At 36.0% G+C, this 23,910-nt stretch overlaps 1 protein-coding gene across 4 annotated transcripts in view; it reads left to right on the top strand.

Moving 5' to 3' along the window:
- LOC148944422 (gamma-butyrobetaine dioxygenase-like) overlaps nt 1-23,910 on the top strand; it is a 73,355-nt gene that overhangs the window by 16,311 nt on the left and 33,134 nt on the right. For all 4 annotated transcript variants that reach the window (XM_089100131.1, XM_089100133.1, XM_089100135.1 and 1 more), the window contains 4 exons: nt 3,003-3,324; nt 5,309-5,640; nt 14,954-15,059; nt 22,820-23,005. In XM_089100131.1, coding sequence (XP_088956257.1) covers nt 3,055-3,324; nt 5,309-5,640; nt 14,954-15,059; nt 22,820-23,005 — 894 coding nt within the window. In that variant the 5' untranslated portion in view covers nt 3,003-3,054. The remainder of the gene's footprint in view (nt 1-3,002; nt 3,325-5,308; nt 5,641-14,953; nt 15,060-22,819; nt 23,006-23,910) is intronic.

Here is a 23,910-nt window from a genome sequence, read left to right as displayed (position 1 = left end):
TTCTGAAAACATTTTTAGATACTTACTATGCTAATATCATTTCTTAAAGCAAACCAATAAACTTTGTCAGGAAATTTGTCATGATCAAGAATCCCAACAAGCCAAATATAGGGGCAAAATCAACAGAGATTTTTCATAAAAATAGTTACTAGGACTTTGTATTTGAAAATGTTGTATGGAAATACTCACTTCTTGTGTATGTTCTAAATCTAACAAATTTAAGAAAAAAATGTTGTTTCTGTTTCTGATGCATATTCAAGCTTTGATGGTTGATATAAAAAAAAACTTCCAAGTATTCTCATTGCCCTATTTTGAAGTACCTGTAATGGTTTTATATGTGTTCAAAAGGTATTAAGATAAACAATTGTACTTTGATTCTAATAATAAGCAGTTCCAGTTCTAAAAATTTGTAGCAGGGTATGTGGGTGTGCATGTAACTGAACCCCCATGTAACTGAACCCCAAGCAACTGAACCACCATGTAACTGTACCACTGTGTAACTGAACCCCTGTGTAACTGAACCCCTGTATAACTGAATCACCATGAAACTGAACCCCCATATAACTGAACCCCCATGCAACTGAACCCCCATGCAACTGAACCCCCGTGCAACTGAACCCTCATGCTACTGAACCCTCATGCAACTTGACCCCATTTAATAGAGCCCTTGTGCAACTCAACCCATTTAACTAAACCCCCGTGTAACTGAACCACTGCAACTGAACCCCCGTGCAACTGAACCCTCATGCAACTCAACCACCGTACTTACATTGGGTAAAACACAATAGGGTTATGAACCATGGTTATTTAACTATGGTAAAGTTGTTTAACCTTTAAACTGTTTTAAATAAAATGGCCATCCCAAAATTTAGATTGGATGTATTTGGGGGGAAAATAGGGTGGGGAAGCCCTCCAATCACTTTTAACTCTGAAAAAGTGCACTGGAAATTTTTATTTCCAATCAAATGAGCCCCCCCCCCCAAAGTTCATACATAATTTTTTCTGCAAAAACCTTATGTGTTAGCAATGAGCAACTAGGTTAACATACATCCCTTGCCCAAGATGCTGCTGGTGGGGTTGTTAACCCCAAAGGCTTGGTTATTTTATCTTCAGACTTTTTTGAACAAAATGTTTATTTTTATTTTGATTGTATTTATTTGGGGGGGGGGGGGTGTCAGTTAAGAGGGAAAGGCTGATTGTCCTGTGATTACCTTTGATTCTTCAAAATTGAACTTGAACTTTCAATTTCCAATCGAATGAGCCTCCTTCAAAGTTTTTACGATCATCCCTTCTATAAAAACCTTAAATTTTAAAAATTGGTAACTTGCAATAACATACAGATTGCTGATACTGGTGTATCAGCAATTTGTTTTGGAATAGCTTAGCATATCAAGATGAAACTTCTGGGGCATCTACCTGCTACTACTGCTATTAATACTGCTACTACTACTACTGATTCAACACACAAGTCCTATGAGTTGCAAACCTTCTCCAAGTAATGGCTTTTGGATTAAATTATTGGGAACAAATCATTGATTAACTGAAGTAACATTTCTAATCAATTTAGATGCGTTTCTTGCTTTGACAGGTAAAGGTATGCCATCTGCTAATAGAATTATAAGATTAATATTTTCCTGCAAACTTTACAGGAGATCATCAATATATATCAAAAATAAAAGTAGACCTAATATTGAACCTTGAGGGACGGCAAAATTTTTACAAATATTTAAATTAGACAGCTTATCTATCAACATCTACCACAATTTATGTCCACACAGGTATGATTGATTATTTCTAGTCCTTTCCCTCTTATGCTGGAATATTCTATTTTATCAAAAAAATTTCATATTTATATATATATATATATGTATATATATGTATATATATGAAATTTTTTTTATATGAAGAGTGGATATCAGCTGATAACCCCTATTTTTTTCGATATCCTATAATGACACTGACCCTCAATAATATCAGCCCAGCAATATTGGTCAGCTGATAAATTGGTTGGGTCCTAATATAAACACTACAGATGTCAAATGGCAAATGAATGCCTAATCAGCAGTACCAAATTAAATAGTATCTACCCTGCAACTTTTGGTTCAAACAGGTTTGTCAACTTTTAGAGAGCCAAACTTGCTTTACATGCCAGTCTTAACAGCTTTAAGAATTAAGACTTTGCAAAAAGTTAAATAAGACTAATTTGTTTGAAAATTAGTCAAAACGTTTGACTGGAATAATACAAAAAAAAACAATGCCAGAACTAAGTAAAATCTACTTTACACATTAATTAGCTAATATAAAACTAAGGAGGAAAAGCATAACAAGGAACAGAAGACTCACATTTTTTTTAAAAATATCATTGATATAGCGAACCAAAAATTATCCTGCATTTTTTTGGTAATTTTTTTGAAACACAAATGAGAATTTTTTTTTTTTATGGTAAATGAGGGATGCCAGTTCTAGAAGGACAAAAATAGGTAAAAAAAATTGAACATGTTTTGGGTTATATAGAGTAGTATTAGCAAAATAGAAGCACATCTTTGGCCTCGTTTTTCCAAGCATAAGGACATTGGATCCACAAAACAGATATACAAGATATTTTCCTTAACAAACAATAATTATAGAGATCTTTTGTGAGTCACCTCAAGTCTTTCTAACATTTCCTTGAAGACACTATACTAACCGAGTCTTTGACTGCATAGTGCTCTTATTAAAACTGATCTTGACTATTCTTACCAGGTGCTCTTCATCATATTGATCATGTTAATGGTCATGGTTCAAACAAGTTTGTCAACTCTTAGAGAGCCAAACTTGCTTTACAACATATGACATATGACATATCATTTGACATATTGCATTCAAAGATTGAATGAAGTGCCTCTCATGACAAAGCTTTGTCTATAGAATTATTTCATCTTTTTTTTCGAACACTAGACGTACAAATTTATTGACTTGGCTAAGATGAAATCAAGAAAATTGACTTGGCTCTTTTTTTCTAGGTTTATTGTACATGAAGCATTTCTGAAAACAACTTTCTCAAAATATGCAATAATGCTTCACACCTCCTTTAAGCCGTTTCTTCTTGTGAGCCAAAAACTGAGATGCACAAATTTTGGGCTAGTTGTTAAACATATGCTGACTAAAGTGGAAAAATGTGAGAACGTTTTGCATGTATCCTGGAAAGATTCTACTACAAGGAGCTACCCACTTGTTTGGCTCAGGGATAACTGCCAATGTGAGAAGTGCTTTCATCCTGAATCAAAATCTAGAACCTTGTTTTTGAAAGAATTTGATACCCACCCAACCGTGAGCTCATGCAAGGTTAAATTCTCTACTACTTCTCATTTTCTCTAGAAAATTAGAATATTCATTGTAAAGCAGGGAAATAGAAAAAGGCCATTGTTTTTTTTTAGTATATATTAATTTAAGAAATCTTTCTAGAAAAGTAAGTTTTTCAAAGAACAATAAAGAGTCATAATAACTCCAAGCAAATTCGAATAAGAGTTCAGCTTTAAAGTTCAGTTAAAACAGAAATTACTATCAATCAATGTATAAGTAAACCTAAAACACTAAAAAGTATTATGAATAATAAATATAGCTCCAAAGTTAAACCGACTGAAGAACGGGTGGCTTTTTCTGCAGCCGTTCTTCTTTTTTTTTATATTCAAATATAGACAAATATTCAATTATATTCAAATATAGACTATAATCTTAAAAATATACAAAATCTTTTTCTAATTCATATTTCAAATTCTTCTTTTTTTGCTTTCTTTTATCCAGCGCTCTTTGGGCTATACTAAATTATCCTGGACGTAACTCCTTTTCTGGTTTCCTCTTCTTTTTCGTTTTCTTGTGAATGGCTTGGTGATGCTTCATGCAATGACTAGAATCCAACCGGGTATTTTTTTTTCGTACTCCTGAAAATAAAATAAAAAATCAATCTCATTTCTTTCTTTTTTTTTACTCTAAGGCTCCTTGCTTAATTGTAATCTAATCCATGACTATTTCACTATCATTTCCTTTACTCTACTACCTATCTACCTTACCTCTTACTCGGCATTCCATAGCTTTCTACCATTCTAATTCCTCACATACCTAATTTTTTCTCTCCTAATCATTTTATCTATCTTTTTCCTAAAAAGATTTTTTTTTTATCAATTCCCCATTCATACGATTCTCCATCCATTAATTTAGGATACAACAATTTTAAAATTCACATTCTAGCTACCCACGGTGGCAAGGGGTTGCTCCCATTCATTAGACCTATAACATATAACATTAAAATACAAATTATAAATAAAAAACATGACACCAATTTTTTCTTTAAATGTATCATATTTCATCATATTCTTCTTTTGCTGGGCCTTACGTTATTGGGTAGCTACAACAATCCTCAAATAAATTTCCCAAAAATTAAACGTTTCACAATCCAGACGAATCGCATCCCCCTCAATACATAAGATAAATTCCACTAATTCAAATCTAAGACTTAAGATCTAAACTCTATAATCTAAGCCTCAAACATTTCAAACCTAAACTCTATATTTTTTTAAAATCATACAAAATCCTATTTTATTTCTTTGCAGCCATTCTTAAACTGCCGACGAGAATAATGTAGCAACGGGAAGTACGTGTGTTTAAAAGACAGGATAGGCATATTTGTAGTATTGTACAAGGATTTTTTAATACTATTTTTACTATGACATTTCATGTGGATAAAGTGGAGGATTTTTATTTATATGGATTGAAAATCTGCATAAATTTGGTCTTTTAAAAGGTTGAAATCATCCTGAACCCCCTTCCTAATAGATACTATTGGATATCTTCTTATCTTAATCCTCTACCATTATATTCTTCTCATTTTTAAGTAGGAAATATGTAGGCTCTGTCTACATTCCCTGTAAGCTTAAAGCCTCTCAGAGATGTAACACATTTTAATGTCCATTTTCAGGCGTCAGGAATCAATACAGCGAAAATTAAATTCAGATTTTGCCCATGTAGGCCTATTAAGCCTATTTTTTCACTCTTTAAATAAAATTCTGTATCAATAGTTACTGTTTTGTTTCTTTTTTATTAATCAAGGCTCATGCCTCCCAGATGAATGAGTGAAGTTTTGTAGTGTTTGTAAATTCTTGAAGTAATTTACAATTCTGTTTGAAAATGTTAGAACACGTACTAGGTGCACTTTGAAAGTATCATCTACTAACCGTAGTTGTTATGGCCAAACCCAAGTTTATTCTTATTTTCTTTTGTTGCTTTTTTCGTTTTTTTTTTCAATAGATGGTATTTGTCTGTTTTGCTCTAGGTATTAAATGGAAAACTGTCTTTGGCATGGAGCGATGGACATAAGAGTGCATTCAATAGTGATTGGTTGTTACTTCGTGGCTTTGACAGTGAAAGCCAGAAAAAGAGGTCAGAGCAAGTGTGCTCACGGAAGATCCTTTGGAATTCAGGTTTAAAAGAGAATTTACCATGTAGCAATTTCTTCTCTGCCATAAATGACAATGCAAGTCTTGTTTGTTGGCTTAAAAGCTTACAGAAGTATGGAGTGGCCATATTGGAAAACGCACCGTGCAAACAAGGCCAGGTGAGAGTACTGGCTGATAAAATTGGCTTCATAAAAAAGACACACTATGGGTAAGTGAAACAGATCTTGATGTTTATGATAATGTCGGCGACTATGTTTATGATCATGGAGCGACTACGTTTAAGATCGTGAGTGCCTCTTAGGCACAACGTAGTAAACAGCGAACGCTAGCCGATAATAATAGAAAATTTAATAAAGCGTTATGAAAAAAAAACTGTCAGGTAAGGAAGAATCTCCATTTGAAGCTGATTTATGAATGATAACTGTGATTTCGATTAATATTAGTGGTAAGAGTTTATTGCGAAAACAAATCTACAGGAATTTAACAAATAGTCCGAATCCCCGCAAAAAAGTGATTCGAAATGAAAATTGCACCGTTAGAACTCCATAGTTGAAAAGGCTCATTTAGGGGAATTGCAGTCCCCTGTCTTGAGAAAGAAGGAAAATCACAAGGGTTGATTTGAAAGGAAATTGCTATTTCTACCTGCATTTTGTAAGTAACGAAACATAATATTGAAGATAGATACAATTTTTGACAAAAACTGCATCTTCATATATAAGATGACACAAAACGCGAATGACGGCATGTATGGTAGTCATGGCTGCAGTGACAGCTGCAACCTAGTAAAGAATTACTTTCAAGAGTAGTGTGGGTAAAATTGATGACAGCGTGGTACGTTCTTTACTAGAACTTGCTAAGAAAAAACCGAATGCTTTTCCTGTGTGTGATATATAATTAACTAAAAAAAGTTTTTTTTTTTTAAGTAATCCCTTTGTAAGATGGAAAACTCGATGAAAAAGGTTGAGCAGCAGGAAGTTCTAGGGTTCTTCAATAGGGCTTCGGGCATCTAAAACTCCAAAATCTCGATACTTTAGGCATTTTAAAAACCAGCTGTGCGAAAAATATGGTTCTATCACATTTTCTAGGGCTAAAATTTGAGGAAGGTGGAGAATATTAGAAGCTAAGGAGCTGCATATGCTTCCTGGAAATGTATCAATTGAATCGTATTTCAGCTCTAGCAAGCTATTTAGTTTGGTTCCGAAGGGTGGGCTTCTGTAAAACTTTTTTCTGTTTTTTCCTGGTTGTAAAAACCATGGATACTCTATAAAAAGCAAAACTAATTATGAAATTCTTGAGACCTAAAACCCTTGTTCTTGGAGGAAAAGGGGTAGAGGCTGTACATCAACGAAGAGTTGTCCCCAATTCTCTCCCGTCTACTGACTTGACTTCCGAGTGTAATTGTTTTGGTAAGTAATGATCCCACCGACACCCTTTCGATATGGATGAAATATCATGGTATCGATTCTACTTTATTGATATCCCAAAGCAGCAAAATTAGCAATCGGCATTCTCGATTTTACATACATTTAACTTTCTTAGGCTACCAAAATTAGCAGACTCAAGCTCCGATTTAAAATTTAAAAAAAGACTCGACCCAGGCTCCGATTTAAAATTAAAAAAAAGACTCGACCCAGGCTCCGAAGAACTGACTTTAGTTTTACCCGAGACATATCAGTGATACACTCAGGCTTAATTATGTGTTATTGTGAAGAACTGAAGGTCCTTAGAAGGAAAATTTTTGGGAGGGATGTTATGGATAGAAGGTGTTTAGAAAATAAAATAGGAAGTAGTTGCAAAGTGGATATTAGAAATATGGGAAATTTTGTGAGCGTGGGGATGAGACATTGGGAGGGTTTTCTATCGTAGTGTTATTTTCAAAAGTGTTTGAAATTAGTTGTTTTTATATTATCCATGGCCCATGGGGCTTTTGTGAGAAATATATCTATATCCATCTATAATTTTCTTCGGTTCTCAAGATGGAGTGCTAAATATCTCCAGTCAAAGGTTTCTGGCCATGGGAATTTCAGTGGTATGGTTTTTATCTCGATCCTCCACCTTTTTTGAGGGTTTTCAAGGTCCTTTTTGACACCCCCATATATTTGTTTTCGTTACTGCTTTTTACTTTTATTCTTAACGTAAATATTAATTGCCATTCCTGAAATAATCTTAATTGATTGTTTTTTTTTTTACGTCTGAAAACATATTTAAAACCCTTTTTAAACTCTAGGTTACTATGGACTGTAGTCCGCTTTTTACTAGGTTGCAGTCGTTGCTGCAACCAAGATTTCATTTTCAAATCACTTAATTTCCAGTCTCTCCAATTGTCAAATCTATTACACCCAATCGTAAAACCAATAAAAGATTTAAAATATTCGATACCCGATCCCATAACCAAGCAACCATTCAAAGTTACTACCTCCAAAAATCCACATTACTTTTTTCTTTAGCATCCATGAAAATTAAAGCTGTCACAGCCATCTAAAACACCTTCACTTGCCGTTTGGGAGTAATAGTATTAGTAGTAGTAATCATACTTGTTGAAAGATTAGCCGTGGGAAAGGTAGTCATGGAAGGAGCAGTCCTCTTGGGAATAATTACGAATGGAATGGTGCTGCGATTAGGGGTACTAGCAGCAATAGTAGTAGGATTGACTATTTCTGTAATGCTAGAATTATAATTTGTGTCAGTTTGAAGTTTTCGAGAAAGGTGAATTTTCTCAAATATTCATATTGTTGTACAATTTATCAAGGCAGTTCATTTTAAATAACTATTATGATCTACCTCATGCATAGATATAAATATTCTGATATATTTTAGCTATTTTTAGAACCATATTTTAGAATTATATTTTAGAAATATATTAGAATTACAAAAACCTTTTGAAAAAAGAATAGTTTGATTGGAGTTTGTGCTATCCTCTTTTCAGCCAAAACGAAAATTTACAAATCTATGTTAAGAATTCGTTAAAAGTAAAGTTTTGCCTTATTTTACGATTTACAGTGGTGCTATCCGTAATGGAAGCAATAGAAATTGAATTTAAGTTTTGCCAAGTTGGATTAATCCCTATTTGTAAAACTACTAATCTAGTAAAGAGGAGTACTTTTTTTTAGCAACCCAAACTTGAAAGCTGAGAGCTGGCGTTTCATGCATTAGGACCAAGATTCTACTATTATGCTTGTTTCAAAAATTATGGATGGGTTCTCATTATCAAGATAAATTTATTGTGAAAAGTACTCAGCATGAGAAACGTTGCTTGATTTTACAAGAACTGGTTAACACATCCATAGCAGGGAACAGATAGTAACGACATTAGAGTGGGGAAAGTGGACAATCTATATCGTAATTTCCCACTCAGCTCTGCAAATAATTCAGTAGACCCTATTCAAACCCTTTAATTGGAAACACCTGAGACTCGAAATAAGAATTGCAGGGTTTAAACAGGGTTTAAAATACTAAATTTGAAGCAGTTTTTAGCCATGCTCCAAGTGCCTTGTGTTTTGAATTTATTGCATATTGGACTTATGAAACCAGATTTTTTTTTGTTTTTTTTTGTTTATCCTGATTAGTAGAGAAAGAATTCATAGAAAATTGAGCAACATTTGATTTTTCAATGTTGTAATGACAAACGCTTTACTTTTCAGTAAAGCATAAATGATACTCTAGCCTTAAGGGGATTAGAAGGACCAGGAACACCCTGTTATTTGTGCTAATTTTGTTCCTTTTAAAGTTGACTCGAGTATTTTTTTTTACATTTTTTTTTTAGGTTCCATTTATTCATTCATAGTGATTATCGTTCGTCTTAAGTTTGACTTCAAACTTTATCTTTTTAGTTAAATAAAACTTAAATATATGAAGACTGAAAACTTCAATAGTGAATTTTAATATGAATCGTGAGGAAAATTTAGATATCAGCCAGAAATTTTTATCACCCGTAGTTTTGGGCTACAATTTCAATATCATTTATACTTAAATATTCGCGTTGGCTGGGGAAGGGAAGATTTTCATCCATTAGGTTTAAAGGCTGCCTGTCTTCTAAAGTCTTGAACCTATCCTAACCTGACCCTATCCACTTTTGTTGAGACATTTTTTTGCCTTTAGTCAAAATTAAGTTTGTGTATTCTTGTAAATTTCTATTTTTAAGGACAAATTCTTTGATTAGTGTCTTTTACTTTTTTTAAAAACGAAAATATTTCTGCCGGAGATATGGCTTGCGACTATTTTTATTATACGATGTGAAATAAAGTATTGGCCCTATCTCAGCGGAAGAGTGTTCCTTAGTTTAGATAAAAATACAATTATTCGTAATTTCCCACTCAGCTCTGCAAATAATTCAGTAGACCCTATTCAAACCCTTTAATTGGAAACACCTGAGACTCGAAATAAGAATAGCAGGGTTTAAACAGGGTTTAAAATACTAAATTTGAAGCAGTTTTTAGCCATGCTCCAAGTGCCTTGTGTTTTGAATTTATTGCATATTGGACTTATGAAACCAGATTTTTTTTTTGTTTTTTTTGTTTATCCTGATTAGTAGAGAAAGAATTCATAGAAGTTTGAGCAACATTTGATTTTTCAATGTTGTAATGACAAACGCTTTACTTTTCAGTAAAGCATAAATGATACTCTAGCCTTAAGGGGATTAGAAGGACCAGGAACACCCTGTTATTTGTGCTAATTTTGTTCCTTTTAAAGTTGACTCGAGTATTTTTTTTTACATTTTTTTTTTAGGTTCCATTTATTCATTCATAGTGATTATCGTTCGTCTTAAGTTTGACTTCAAACTTTATATTTTTAGTTAAATAAAAATTAAATATATTAAGACTGAAAACTTCAATAGTGAATTTTAATATGAATCGTGAGGAAAATTTAGATATCAGCCAGAAATTTTTATCACCCGTAGTTTTGGGCTACAATTTCAATATCATTTATACTTAAATATTCGCGTTGGCTGGGGAAGGGAAGATTTTCATCCATTAGGTTTAAAGGCTGCCTGTCTTCTAAGGTCTTGAACCTATCCTAACCTGACCCTATCCACTTTTGTTGAGACATTTTTTTGCCTTTAGTCAAAATTAAGTTTGTGTATTCTTGTAAATTTCTATTTTTAAGGACAAATTCTTTGATTAGTGTCTTTTACTTTTTTTAAAAACGAAAATATTTCTGCCGGAGATATGGCTTGCGACTATTTTTATTATACGATGTGAAATAAAGTATTGGCCCTATCTCAGCGGAAGAGTGTTCCTTAGTTTAGATAAAAATACAATTATTGCTGAGATATCAATCAAGACATATAGTCGTTGGCGTTAGGGAGGGTGAGTCTCTGACCTTCTTTCAGTTTCTAGACCAACACACAGGGTATGTTTGGTTAGTTTTGGGACAAACGGTGAGACTATCAAGCCGAAAGGTGGTACACTCGTCTGGAATTGATTTGATGAGACCGACAACCTGTCAGGAAAGTGACCAAAAAGACGTAAGGGCTGAGATAGCATTGAAATCTAGTAGACACGCAATCTACACCCAAGCAAACTTTCCTTAAAAAACGTTAGGCCACTGCTATTTACAATTTAGGTACTAGAACGGTTCAAATTTCCCTAGTTCGGAGAATCCACAGCTTTTGAAACCTATGAAACCTGCTAGCACCTCAACCTAAAAAGCCAATGGTTTAAGATATTTTATATGCGGTCTTCTTGACTGACTGTGGCCATATGCCCATTAAATATGAAGCGGGTCAAGGTACTTTAATTCAGAAGGTAGATATGGATCAGAATTGGCATACACCTTTAAAAGTTCGTCCTCTGTGTCCCCTTGCTCCAAGGTTCTTGCCCTATAAGTTTCCAGTGAATTAGGACACTTTTGTGGAAAGATTGCAGAAGGGATAGGATCCACTGTGAATTATTATACTCACGTCTCATTCGTCCAAGGTGCTCTCCAGAAGCTTAACCCCTTCACGCAAGATATTTTTCCCAAGGGGAAAAAATCTGAAATCTTGTTGGGTTAATGATGCATAGCTGAAATACAAGGGGTAAAAGTTTCTAGCTGAACCTGTGATGGCAAACCTGATTTTTTCAGTGTTCTCAGTCGAGGAAAGTGTGCTTCACTTGATCAAAATCGGCCCTATTTTAGGTAAAAAGCATACAAAAGGCAAATGCTGAATAAACATACAACTAATCACTTAGCGTGAAATTCACCAAAACAATTGCGCCCATTGACAATACACAGAGGGATTTTGTATTTCAAACACATTGTGCGAGTCTTCATAACGCATGGTGAGTTCTTGCAACAATTCTGCTTGTCGGTTGTTTCTGGCCAATAAACCCTCTGGTCAAACCGAGTGATCCATCCAGTAGCACAAAAATCCTGTTCCTTTTCTTAGACGGCTTGCTAAGACCTTCCTCTGTTTTGTCAGAATCCAAGTCACATGAAGTCCATGGCCTGCCTTGCTACTTGCCTAGAACAGCGGCATGGGTGAGATCCTGTGCGATGTCAAGACAAAAGGAAAGTAGGTCAAGACGGCTTTTGTTGCTGATTTTCAGTTGATCACAGTCACTCGTGTATTCTAGCCATGAGTTACAAACAGCAAGATCCACCATGTGGAAAATCATGCTGAGGGTCCACTTTTTTGATTGGATGAATGTTCATCAAGACAAAAGCTGGTCTATTTTGTCAACTCCACCCATACTTATGTTGTACTCCTTGACAATCTGTGGTTGTGTGATTTCTATCTTTTTCTTTGCAGCCTTTGACCATCTGTTTTACTTTGCTGACCTCACCTCCACCCACATATGTTGAAGCTAGCTGCACGCTGCTGTTATCCAACCTGCATATCAAGACAAATTCATTTTGACCCCCAACTACTTCAGAAAAGCTGCCCTTTCCTGTTCTCTTCAGGTCTTTCTTGGTTTTGAGTGGCACACTTTGGATCCTATCTGCCCGGATAGTACCTGTGCAAAGTACTCCTTTTTCTTTCAACTCTAGAAGAAGGTTGATTGAAGTAAAGAAATTGTCACAATAAACTTTTGTGTATGGCAAGGGATTGATTGCATTCACCAGCTGGAGGACTATACCAGCTCCCAGACCATATTTTCTAAAGTCTTCCAAGATTTGTGTATTCTTCCCTTGGTAAACTTCAAAATTTAGCACGGTACCACCCAAAGTACATAAGAGAAAGACCTTGATGCCCCATGGACAAGGTTTACCTCTTATATATTATTTTATTTCAAGATTGCCTGTATATGGTACCATCTGCTTGTCCACTGACAGGTTTTCTGTTTGTGATAGTTGATGTGCTTGTGTCAAGATTGTATCAATTGCTGGTCAAACTTACCATAAACGGTTGCTTGGATTCCTATCATTCAAGTCGTCAACAACATGGAGTGAGGTCTGTAGACACTGGAATCTGTTTACATTCATGACGTCAGCAATCAGGGGTATCCTAGTGGCTGGGGACCAAAACATCCTATATCTCGGGAACTTGAAGACATGCCATAGCAACATGCATGCCAATGAGTCTCTTGATCTCTTCTCGAGTGGTAACAATGCTCACTCCATTTTTCTGTATGGAGTACAAGTTTGTGTAGTTGGCACAGCTCTCATAAAATTCTTCAGGAAAATACTTATCAAAGTAAACAATGGGGTCAAGATCTTTGTCGTCATCAGAGGCTAAGGCTATTGTAGGAGGGTTCCACTTGCCATTATTGGTGGGAAAGGGCCTCTTATGGTAACGAAAGTTCCTTTTCCGTTTTTTCCCCATCTCTGCAGTGGGCTGTTGTGTCTCAACATCTAAGATATCAGAATCTTAGGTGTCTTCTTCATCAGGAGTTTCGTCACAGTCCCATATGCTTCCTCATCCTTGCTATCAGATAGGTCCTCCATTTCAGACTGCTCACTATCAATCTTGTCGAAGATATCCTGGATTTGACCTTCATTTTGGATGGGCCGACTTCTTCTAAAAGGTCCAAAAAAGGAACTATTAGACAAGGATGAGAAAGAGCAATAATCACCAGCTGGTATCACTAATCACAGTTAGTATTGTATCTTCCGTTACACACTGTCCTCAGCTGAGGACACAAAAAATAAGACTGCAGATGTCCTTCAAAACTTGATTGACATCTGCATTATGCATTTTTTTAACGACATGGATATATTCTTGTGCTCCCTAACCAAAAAAAGTTGCAGCCATTCAAAATAGTTTTCTCTATTACTGTCAAACATGCAATTATTCATGCTAAAACACACAAATGCCTCAGATTTATACATACCGAGTTATAAAATTTCAACTCTTACCTGGTTCAGGGCTTTTTCTTCCATCTGACATGATAAATCCAAGAAAAATCTCCAAAATTCTGTCTATGCCTGGACTAAAGCAAAAACAAAGATGGCACGCAGGACTGACTTTTGCAAAACTACATATATCACATGAAAGGGTTACGAGCTACCTAGCGGTACAAATTAAATCGAGAAGTTGACGTACTCTGGTGAGGACACTATGCGTGAAGGGTTTAAGGCTGACTGGAGAAAAGAAAACCTGACTATCTTTTTCCTGAAAAAGGGGTATGGCCCATACCGTATGGGGAGGAATGAGTTTAGTTTACAGTTACGGTTCAAGGAGAACTACAACAGAAAAAAAGAATATATATATATATAAAAGAAAAGAGGACAAACATATGCTCTGAAGAGAATGGGGTTTTGTTTTAAGCACCAGAAAAATTAACTACCACATAAAACAAAGTTTTTGCTGGGTTTAGGATAATTTTTAGGAACATTTTGACAACCGTGATTTTGGCTCTTAAGGATTTGCCTTTCTTCTTCTGATGATTTCCAACTGAGCTCTAATATATGATAGCTACGATTTTGTAATGCAAGTCAATGTTCTGAATTTAAAATTATACGAGTTGTTTCGCATGATGTCAAGCTATTGTGGAATTCCAATTTTAGACCCTTACTGAAGTAATTACTAATTAAGAAGTCAGTAGCTCAACATAAATGTGCTAAACGTAAAAGCATAAAATGTAAATGTGTCATATAATTGAACATAGCATATGGAACCTAGTAGAATTGTAATTTCTGACGTCTATTTTTTGTGTATTGATTTAGACTTTGGGCATCTGTTTAGATTCTCTGCTTTGCAAATGAAATAAAGAACAGAACTTGAAAATAGCCATACATATTGCATACTCATTGCAGCACCAAACCACCTTAGGCCAATATACATGCACACGCTGTAGCTGTAGCTATGTAACGGGGAAATTTGAATGATTTTTGGTCTTGAGGCATTATTCTTTGCTTTCCTGTAGTGGAAGGGGCGAGGGATCCATTTTAAATTATTCATATTATATATGACTTGGCATGTTATATTTCTATCCTTAATCAAGAAATGAAGCTAAGAAAAAAAAATATTCATGAATGATTTAGGAAAGATGAAAATATGATGCTTAATGACGAATAATATTGAACATGCTGAAGAACGGAACTAATTTTAGTTCCCTAATAGCTCATTTTTTTTCTTTAGTTAATGACCTTTGTTTTAGGGAAGAATTTCAAGTGCAAGCAAAAGACCAACCAAATAATGTTGCTTACACGTCTACAGAATTACAGCTACACACAGATTTACCCTACTATGAATACAAGCCCGGTGTAAGTTTTTTTTTCTGTTACTCTTTGTTCTTTTTGTGTTTTTTTTTTCACCCAGGAATTTGATATTGTCGTTTTCTTAGTACTGCAAGGTACTGGTCCTAGTCTCTTTAAAGAATTGACATCACCTTTTTTAGGGTAAGCATTAGGTCAAGAGCCATTCTCGATCTTATATTGTGCGTATGAGCAACTTACTTGTCATAAAGACATGGCGAGCATTGATTGTTCCACAAAAAGTTGTGGCCCAGACGACGAAAGCGCGAAACTAGACCCTAAAGGAATACGGATTTTCAATATTACCAGTGTAATGACACGATAAAACACGAGTCCATTAAACAATATGTTTGAAGTAAAAATGCTGTTTTTTTTTCAAATTAATAATATTTGAAAAAAATGGATACTGGTTACGTTTTCCACCAGACGATGCCTCGATGTCGGTTGAGTTTATTGAACCGCTCATTAATTTTTCATTTATTGCACGTTGAAACTCGATTCTCTTGTCCTTTCTGAAGTTTTATTTGGCTATTTTTGTTTTATTTTTGATTTAATTGAAATTTTTCTTGTTGGTTTACTGTCCTTAGACGGAGGATTATTTTGCTAGTCGGTTTCTTATCCCGAATTATATGTCAGAATACAATGAAATAAGTTACTTTTGCTAGCCTCTTTTTCGCCACATGAAAACCACGCTCCCTGTAATCCGCTATCTTGCTTGCCCGACATCCGTAATTTTTCCATCAGAAGTTTTCCATGAGGCACGGTTATGTGCAACAGCTTTCACGTGGTACAACCAATCACAGTCCCAGCGCCGACCGAAGAGGCGGAAGTAATCTGCTATCGCAACTATGACAAGGTTTCAAGAACAAATTCAGAAAGAACTGGGTATAAACCTACTAAAACACACTGACAAGGAAGTCTGTCAGAAAACTAATGAGTAAGCGGGTTAGAAAGTAAAGCTGGTATTGTAGACCAATCCAGTGTTTCCGGAATAACCACCAAAAAATGAGTCATGTCCTCTTCCTCATCTAATTGAGAAATGAATAATGCTAGTACTAATATCAACTCATTGCAGCACCAAACTGTCTGATTCCAATATAGCTGCGCACGCTTCTGCTTCACCAAAATCTATTCAAAGCTTCACTCTTTACTCCCTCACATGAATATAATTTCCTTTAAATCTTTTCATGTGACCCTTCCACCACACCACACACGGGCGACCTGCTTAATGTTTGACCCCATATAGATGGACAAAAAGCACGATTCTTGACAATCTATAAACTTCATCTTTAAACCATGACCTAGCCATCTTAATCTTTCTTTTATTATAGCTCTAGGAAGTGGGTTGACCTGTATTTTTTTTTGTATTAATTAAAAAAAACTTTTTCCAAAAAATAAGTTTTTCAAAGAAAATTAAAGAACTCCATTAAACAAAAAATTAACAAAAATAAAATAATGTACCAAGCGTGAAACTACCAAAAATCAGAATCAATAAATAAATGAAACCGAAAACGAATAGAAATTACAATAAATAACCGAGTCAAACTCATAACGAGCAGAAATTAACATAAGTTGGGCTCAAAACCCCTATGCCATCCTAAAGCCAGAACATATTTTGCACCTTACTGAAAAAAATATAAATGTTTTTACTTTTATAACTTTAATAAATCAAATAATATTAATCTTTTGATAACTAAATATCAGTGTATGTACATTAAACTGACAATGCGCATTCATTTGTATTTTTTCAGTAAAGTGCAAATTTTGTTCTGGCCTTGGGAAGGCATTGGATGTGTTTGGGGAAAAGGTGGGTTTGAGAGGGGGGTTAGTTGCCCTCAAATCACTTTTAACTATTAAAAAGGGTACTAGCCCTTTGAATTTCAAATCGAATGAACCCTTTTTCAAGTTTCTACGACAAAGATTTCAATAAAAAAACCTTATATGCCCCCAGGGCATAACTTATAATCCTTGACCTGAGGGTTGTGGGGGAGTGTCCTCCTCAAAAACATATTTTCTATCTGGAAATCAACTACGCTGAAAAAAATGTCTATCTCAAAATGTTCATTGGATGTGTTTGGGGGGATGATGGGCGTGGGGGGGGGGAGCTAGTTGCCCTCCAATCACTTTGGACTATTAAAAAGCCCTTTGAATTTCCAATCGAATGAGCTTTTTTTGAAGTTTCTACGACAACGTGTTCTTTAAAAACCTTATATGCCCCCAGGGCATAACTTACAACCCTTGCCCTGAGGGTTGTGGGGGAGTGTCCTCTTCAAAAAGAAATTTTCTATGTGGAAATCAACTACGCTGAACAAAATGGTTATCTCAAAATCTTTATTGGATGTGTTTGGGGAAATAATGGGCGTGGGGGGGGCTAGTTGCCCTCCTATCACTTTCGACTCTTAAAAAAGGCAGTAGCCTTTTGAATTTCCAATCGAATGAGCATTTTTTGAAGTTTTTACGACAACGCCTTCTATAAAAACCTTATATGCTCCCAGGGCATAACTTAAAACCCTTGCCCTGAGGGTTGGGGGGAGTGTTCTTCTCAAAAACATATTTTCTATCTGGAAATTAATTATGCTGAACAAAATGGCTATCTCAAAATTTTGATTGGATGTGTTTGGGGGAATGATGGGCGTGGGGGGGCTAGTTACCCTCCAATCACTTTCGACTATTAAAAAGGGCACTAGAACTCTCAATTTCCAATCGAATGAGCCCTTGTTGAAGTTTCTAGCACGACCCCTTCCATCTAATGTGACCTGCTCTAAAGGAAAAAATAATAAATAGTACGGTGTGCCAACAACGCTTTTGTATACCCTGAAGGCTAAACTTAAAACCCTTGCCCGGAGGGTTTTGGTGGAGTCTCCTCCTCAAGAACATATTTTATATTAGGAAATCAACCATGCTGCACGAAATGGCTATCTCAAAATTTTGATTAGATTTATTTGGGGGAATGAGGGGCGTGGGGGGGGGGGGCTAGTTGCCTTTCGATCACTTTCGACTATTAAAAACGGCCCAAGCCATTCTAGTTTCCAATCGAGTTAGCCCTTTTCGAAGTTTCTACGACAACTCCTTCGATACGAAGTGCCTGGGTATGGAAAAAAACAAAACACATTGTGCCCACGTCGTTCTTTACTTAGCATGATAGCTTATTGTTTGAATTACGGTTGCTCAACAAGCACCTATTCTTAGACTTCAAGAAGCACCTATTCCTCAAGAAAACATCTTGCATATCTTTCTCAATTTTTTGAAGCAGTCACTTTTTATACCCATATTGACCACTGGCATTACCGTTGCATCAAATATTCCAATCTTAAATTGAAGAAATATCTTCCTATTCTTCCAAACTTCTTTCAACTACGAAGAAACACCCTATGTCTTGACTCGTCTACTTTTTACATTTTCAGTGCATTCGCCATCTTTACTAGTAATGCTAACCAGGTAGATGGGGCTATCCCTTTGATCGATAACACATACCACAGCAACCATGATTACCCCAAGATGGGGAGGCCATTTTTTAATAAATTGTATAGTTCGAAAGAGGCCACTTAGTCCAAAAGAAACCACAAAAATAAATGAAACCCAGACAAATTATCCATTAATCGAAACTCAATGCAATGTTTTGCCGTTTACTAGGCTATAGTTTTTCCGATTGAGGGATCGGACAATTGATGAATAATTTCAGTGTCTCACTCGCCTTGAACGATTGTTTACTATATTGTTTTAAATTTGGTCGACTAAGTTAATTCGTTCTATGTTGATTCGATGCCATAGAAGCCAGGTGTCAGCTGATAATGTGGTGATATTCCACATTATCAGCGGACACCTGGCTTCTATGGCATCGAATCAACATAGAACGAATTAACTTAGTCGACCAAATTTAAAACAATATACTAAACAATCGTTCAAGGCGAGTGAGGCACTGAAATTATTCATCAATTGTCCGATCCCTCAATCGGAAAAACTATAGCCTTGTAAACGGCAAAGCATTGCATTGAGTTTCGATTAATGGATAATTTGTCTGGGTTTCATTTATTTTTGTGGTTTCTTTTGGACTAATTGGCCTCTTTCGAACTATACAATTTATTAAAAAATGGCCTCCCCATCTTGGGGTAATCATGGTTGCTGTGGTATGTGTTATCGATCAAAGGGATAGCCCCATCTACCTGGTTAGCATTACTAGTAAAGATGGCGAATGCACTGAAAATGTAAAAAGTAGACGAGTCAAGACATAGGGTGTTTCTTCGTAGTTGAAAGAAGTTTGGAAGAATAGGAAGATATTTCTTCAATTTAAGATTGGAATATTTGATGCAACGGTAATGCCAGTGGTCAATATGGGTATAAAAAGTGACTGCTTCAAAAAATTGAGAAAGATATGCAAGATGTTTTCTTGAGGAATAGGTGCTTCTTGAAGTCTAAGAATAGGTGCTTGTTGAGCAACCGTAATTCAAACAATAAGCTATCATGCTAAGTAAAGAACGACGTGGGCACAATGTGTTTTTTTTTTTTTTCCATACCCAGGCACTTCGTATCGAAGGAGTTGTCGTAGAAACTTCGAAAAGAGCTCATTCGATTGAAATTTGGAGTGGCTAGTGTCCTTTTTAATAGTCGAAAGTGATTGTAGGGCAACTAGCCCCCCCCCCCACACCCATCATTCCCCCAAACACATCCAATCAAAATTTTGAGGTAGCCATTTCGTTCAGCGTAGCTGATTTCCAGATAGAAATTATGTTTTTGAGAAGGACACTCCCCCACAACCCTCGGGGCAAGGGTTTTAAGTTTTGCCCTGAGGGCATATAAGAACGATGTTGGCACAATGTACTATTTATTATTTTTTCCTTTAGAGCATGGCACTTCATATGGAAGGGGTCGTGCTAGAAACTTCAAAAGGGGCTCATTCGATTGGAAATTGAGAGTTCTAGTGCCCTTTTTAATAGTCGAAAGTGATTGGAGGGTAACTAGCCCCCCCAAGCCCATCATTCCCCCAAACACATCCAATCAAAATTTTGAGATAGCCATTTTGTTCAGCATAATTAATTTCCAGATAGAAAATATGTTTTTGAGGAGGACACTCCCCCCAACCCTCAGGGCAAGAGTTTTAAGTTATGCCCTGGGAGCATATACGGTTTTTATAGAAGGCGCTGTCGTAAAAACTTCAAAAAGGCTCATTCGATTGGAAATTCAAAGGGCTACTGCCCTTTTTAATAGTCGAAAGTGATTGGAGGGCAACTAGCCCCCCCCCCCACGCCCATTATTTCTCAAAACACATCTAATCAAAATTTTGAGATAGCCATTTTGTTCAGCATAGTTGATTTCCACATAGAAAATATGTTTTTGAGCAGGACACTCCCCCAGAGCCCTCAGGGCAAGGGTTTTAAGTTATGCCCTGGGGGCATATAAGGTTTTTAAAGAACGCGTTGTTGTAAAAAATTCAAAAAAAGCCCATTTGATCGGAAATTCAAAGGGCTTTTTAATAGTCCAAAGTGATTGGAGGGCAACTAGCTCCCCCCCCACGCCCAACATTCCCCCAAACAATAATTCCCATCCGGCCATATCAGTCGACCAGGGGCGTTTCTTATGATACCACTATATCATAACTTACACATTTATTTTCTCTAAAAGCCTTGACAAGGAGTGCCTGAATCGATTCTCTTACTAACTTCATAAGGAATGCCTACTTTGGCAAATAAATCCTTCTCTGAAAAGCAGGGGCGTCCCGAGGGGTGGGGGTGGGGAGGTGCGTGCCGCCCCCCCCCCCCAACTATTTTGGAATTCGGTAAAATTTGCGCCAAAATTTCGAAAATTTTGGTAGAAATTTTGCAAAATCGGCCGCAATTTTGCAGAATCCTTAATTTCTGCAGAAAATTTGGCATAAATCCGGTAGCAATTCTGTAAAATTTACTAAGATTGCCCCCCCCCCCAATAAAATGAGCCTCGGGACGCCCCTGCTGAAAAGCCATTTTGGGAAGGTGGGCTGGGAACATATGCTTGACATGACCTTACTACCGAAGCTGCTGTACTTATAGTGTGTGCATGATTGTACGCAAGTGTGTAAGTGGGAATATTGCTACTACTACAACTAACAAATCACTGCAGCACCAAGCCGCCTGCGGCCAACACATCTACTCACGCTACTCTTCCCTCCCTATGTATTTAAAGCCTCCATCTTTACACCTTCCCAAGAAGTTCCAATTTCACTTAGATCCTTTCTTATGGCCTCCTCGCAATTCGGGAATGACCTACATCTCATTTAGCCCTAGATGGTTGGCCGAAAGTGTTACGATCTTTGGCAATGTGTCATCCTTCATCCACAGAACGTGTCCTATGTGTCTCAACCTTTCTCTCACTATAGCGCTGGAAAGCGGAATTTAACCAAATTTTTCTTACAGCTTACTGTTGCAAATGCTCTCAGTCAGACGTGTACCCAAAACAATCTTTTGACAATTTCTCTGGAAACATCTAACAAATCCTCCTCAGTCTTACGGCGCGCCACCGTTTCCGAACCTATACTTGACCACTCTCATCACTGTAGCTTCCAATATTCTAATCTTGGTTCGGAGACTTATCTTCCTATTCTTTTAAGCTTCTTCCAACTGAGTAAAAACACCCTGGGCTTTGGCTATTCTACTTTTAACATCTTCACGGCATCCACCACCTTTACTAATAATACTATCTAGTTAAGTAAAGTTATCCACTTGGTCGATCTTCTCGTTACCCAAAATCATCTCTTCACCATCACTTATTCCCAGTCTAAGCGACTTAGTGTTCTTAACATTAATTATCAAGCCTGTTCTTGCGCCCTAAGTTCTCAAAACCTAAAAATCATTCATTGTGCTTTCATCTTTAAAAACTTAAAAAGGGTAGTAAATGTGGTCAATAATTGTGTCAAATTGAAAGAAATGCAAGGATTATGAATTATCTAAGAATATATCAACCCATAGAGGGGAATAAGGGAAAGGAGACAGGCAGTGGCGTGTTTTGAGCAGTTGTTGGGAGAGGTAAAATGTATGACCGTGTATTTCACATGATTGAGCTATATTTTTTTCTCGACATATACTAATATTCATATCGCCAGTAATAATTGTATATGCCGCTAGTCTTAGTGATTATCATTATGAAATTATTTAAACTCTTTTTGATGGAGTTTAAGAATGGTATCCTAGTAGGCTATTTTATAGCCTAATAATGATATTCTATAGGCTATGTTGGCAAGTTAGAAAAATAGCCGTATATCAAATGGGGATTATCAGAGAGAAACTGGTTGTGTAGATTAGTTTTATAGTAGACGAATCTAATATTTCGGATGGAAAATCTTCATAAACCAAATTTCATTCAAGTCAAAGTGATACATTCAATGTCAAATTTGAAAACTACTATTATTGAAGCCGAATTCTTTAAGTCAGCTTTTTGTAGGGGTGGTAACCTCAATAAGCTAATATCTATAGATATATCAATGTTGTTTTTTTTGTGTAGGATGATAATAGTAGCATATTTTTTATAGTTTCTTTTATGATATAGACTTTAATAATTCCAGATTTTGCTGTCATAGCCTGTGTAAATTGAACTTACAACAGCTTGAATTATTTGATAGCTTCAAGTTCTGTGAGGGAAGTCGGCAAATTTTTCATAACTGTTTTTTGCAAAACCCCTCCACATATTGCAACAGTGGTTATGTACGTATTGCTAGTAAAATCTGTGTTTTATTTGTCTGAATCCTCTGGATGTTGTCAGACTTGCTGATGAACTTTATGAAAACTGTGTCTTCTTCGAAGGTAAACATCCTTCATTGCATAGCGCAAGATACAACTTCAGCAGAAAGAGGTGAAAATCAATTAGTGGATGGCTTTGCTGTAGCAGAAAATATGAGGGACAGATATCCAGATGCCTTTAAACTGCTGGCAACAACATTAGTTGATTGGTCAGATGTAGGAGTTGATGACAGTTTCACTTTTAATAAGGTAAGAAATAGATTTTTGACTTTTAAAGGTAAGAATATCTCTGTTGCCAGGGGATTTCCATAAAGTTGACACTGTAATTAAACCAGTGTGATAATTAATCAAGCTGTCATCGTCCGCATTTCTGCTCTGTGGCTAAGAAATAAAACGATTTTAAGTTTATCCTATTTCTTGGTGAAAGAGAATATGTCCTTACTGTAAATCTGAAGAGTAAAAAGAGTCAGAAAGTCTGTCATGTATACCGAATTGATGATGCTTTTAATGGGCTGGTTATGATTTGACTATTGACAATGTTCCTCATATGTGGGAATTTTTTTTTATTGTTTAAAGGAAATACACTTATAAAACACATTATCCTCAAAGCATTTTTATGCCATGGGTAAGTCTAATAAATGTATGGAGCGAGGGTTTGAGAGTAGCCCCCCTTTTGGCTCCATTTTATGTACGGAAACCCGCATATTTGTTTCTCATGGAAAAAATGAAGATTTTTTCACACATTGGGTTTCTGTGGTAAATTGATTTAGTCCCAAACAACCGTGTCTAATTTTATGGTCTTGACCTTGATCTATCTTGTTGTAAACCATTCCCTAGTAATTAATTGAAACCGACCATTAAAAATAGTATACTTGTCTTGATGGAATTACTAAAATTTAAAGGTAAACAATTTTTTTTTATAAAAAAAAAGCCGAACGCGAGTCCCTTGAGTGCATAATAGTGGGTGACTTTAACTGTAATTTAGAAGTTGATATTAGTGCCCAAAATAGTCGTTGTTGCATTCTAATAGGGATACTTGAGAACCGTTTTACTATTCACCGGAAGAACCAGAACTTTTCGTATATCCACCAATCTGGCTCTACGTCCAATCTAGACCATATTGTTAGCTCTAGTTCTTTGCCAGTACGTGAGGT

The sequence above is a fragment of the Artemia sp. Qi Xiang Cuo genome, chromosome 14 (genome assembly GCF_049724085.1).
Source record: "Artemia sp. Qi Xiang Cuo chromosome 14, ASM4972408v1, whole genome shotgun sequence".
Classification (NCBI taxonomy): Eukaryota; Metazoa; Arthropoda; class Branchiopoda; order Anostraca; family Artemiidae; genus Artemia; species Artemia sp. Qi Xiang Cuo.
This window is presented reverse-complemented; position numbering and strand designations above follow the sequence as displayed.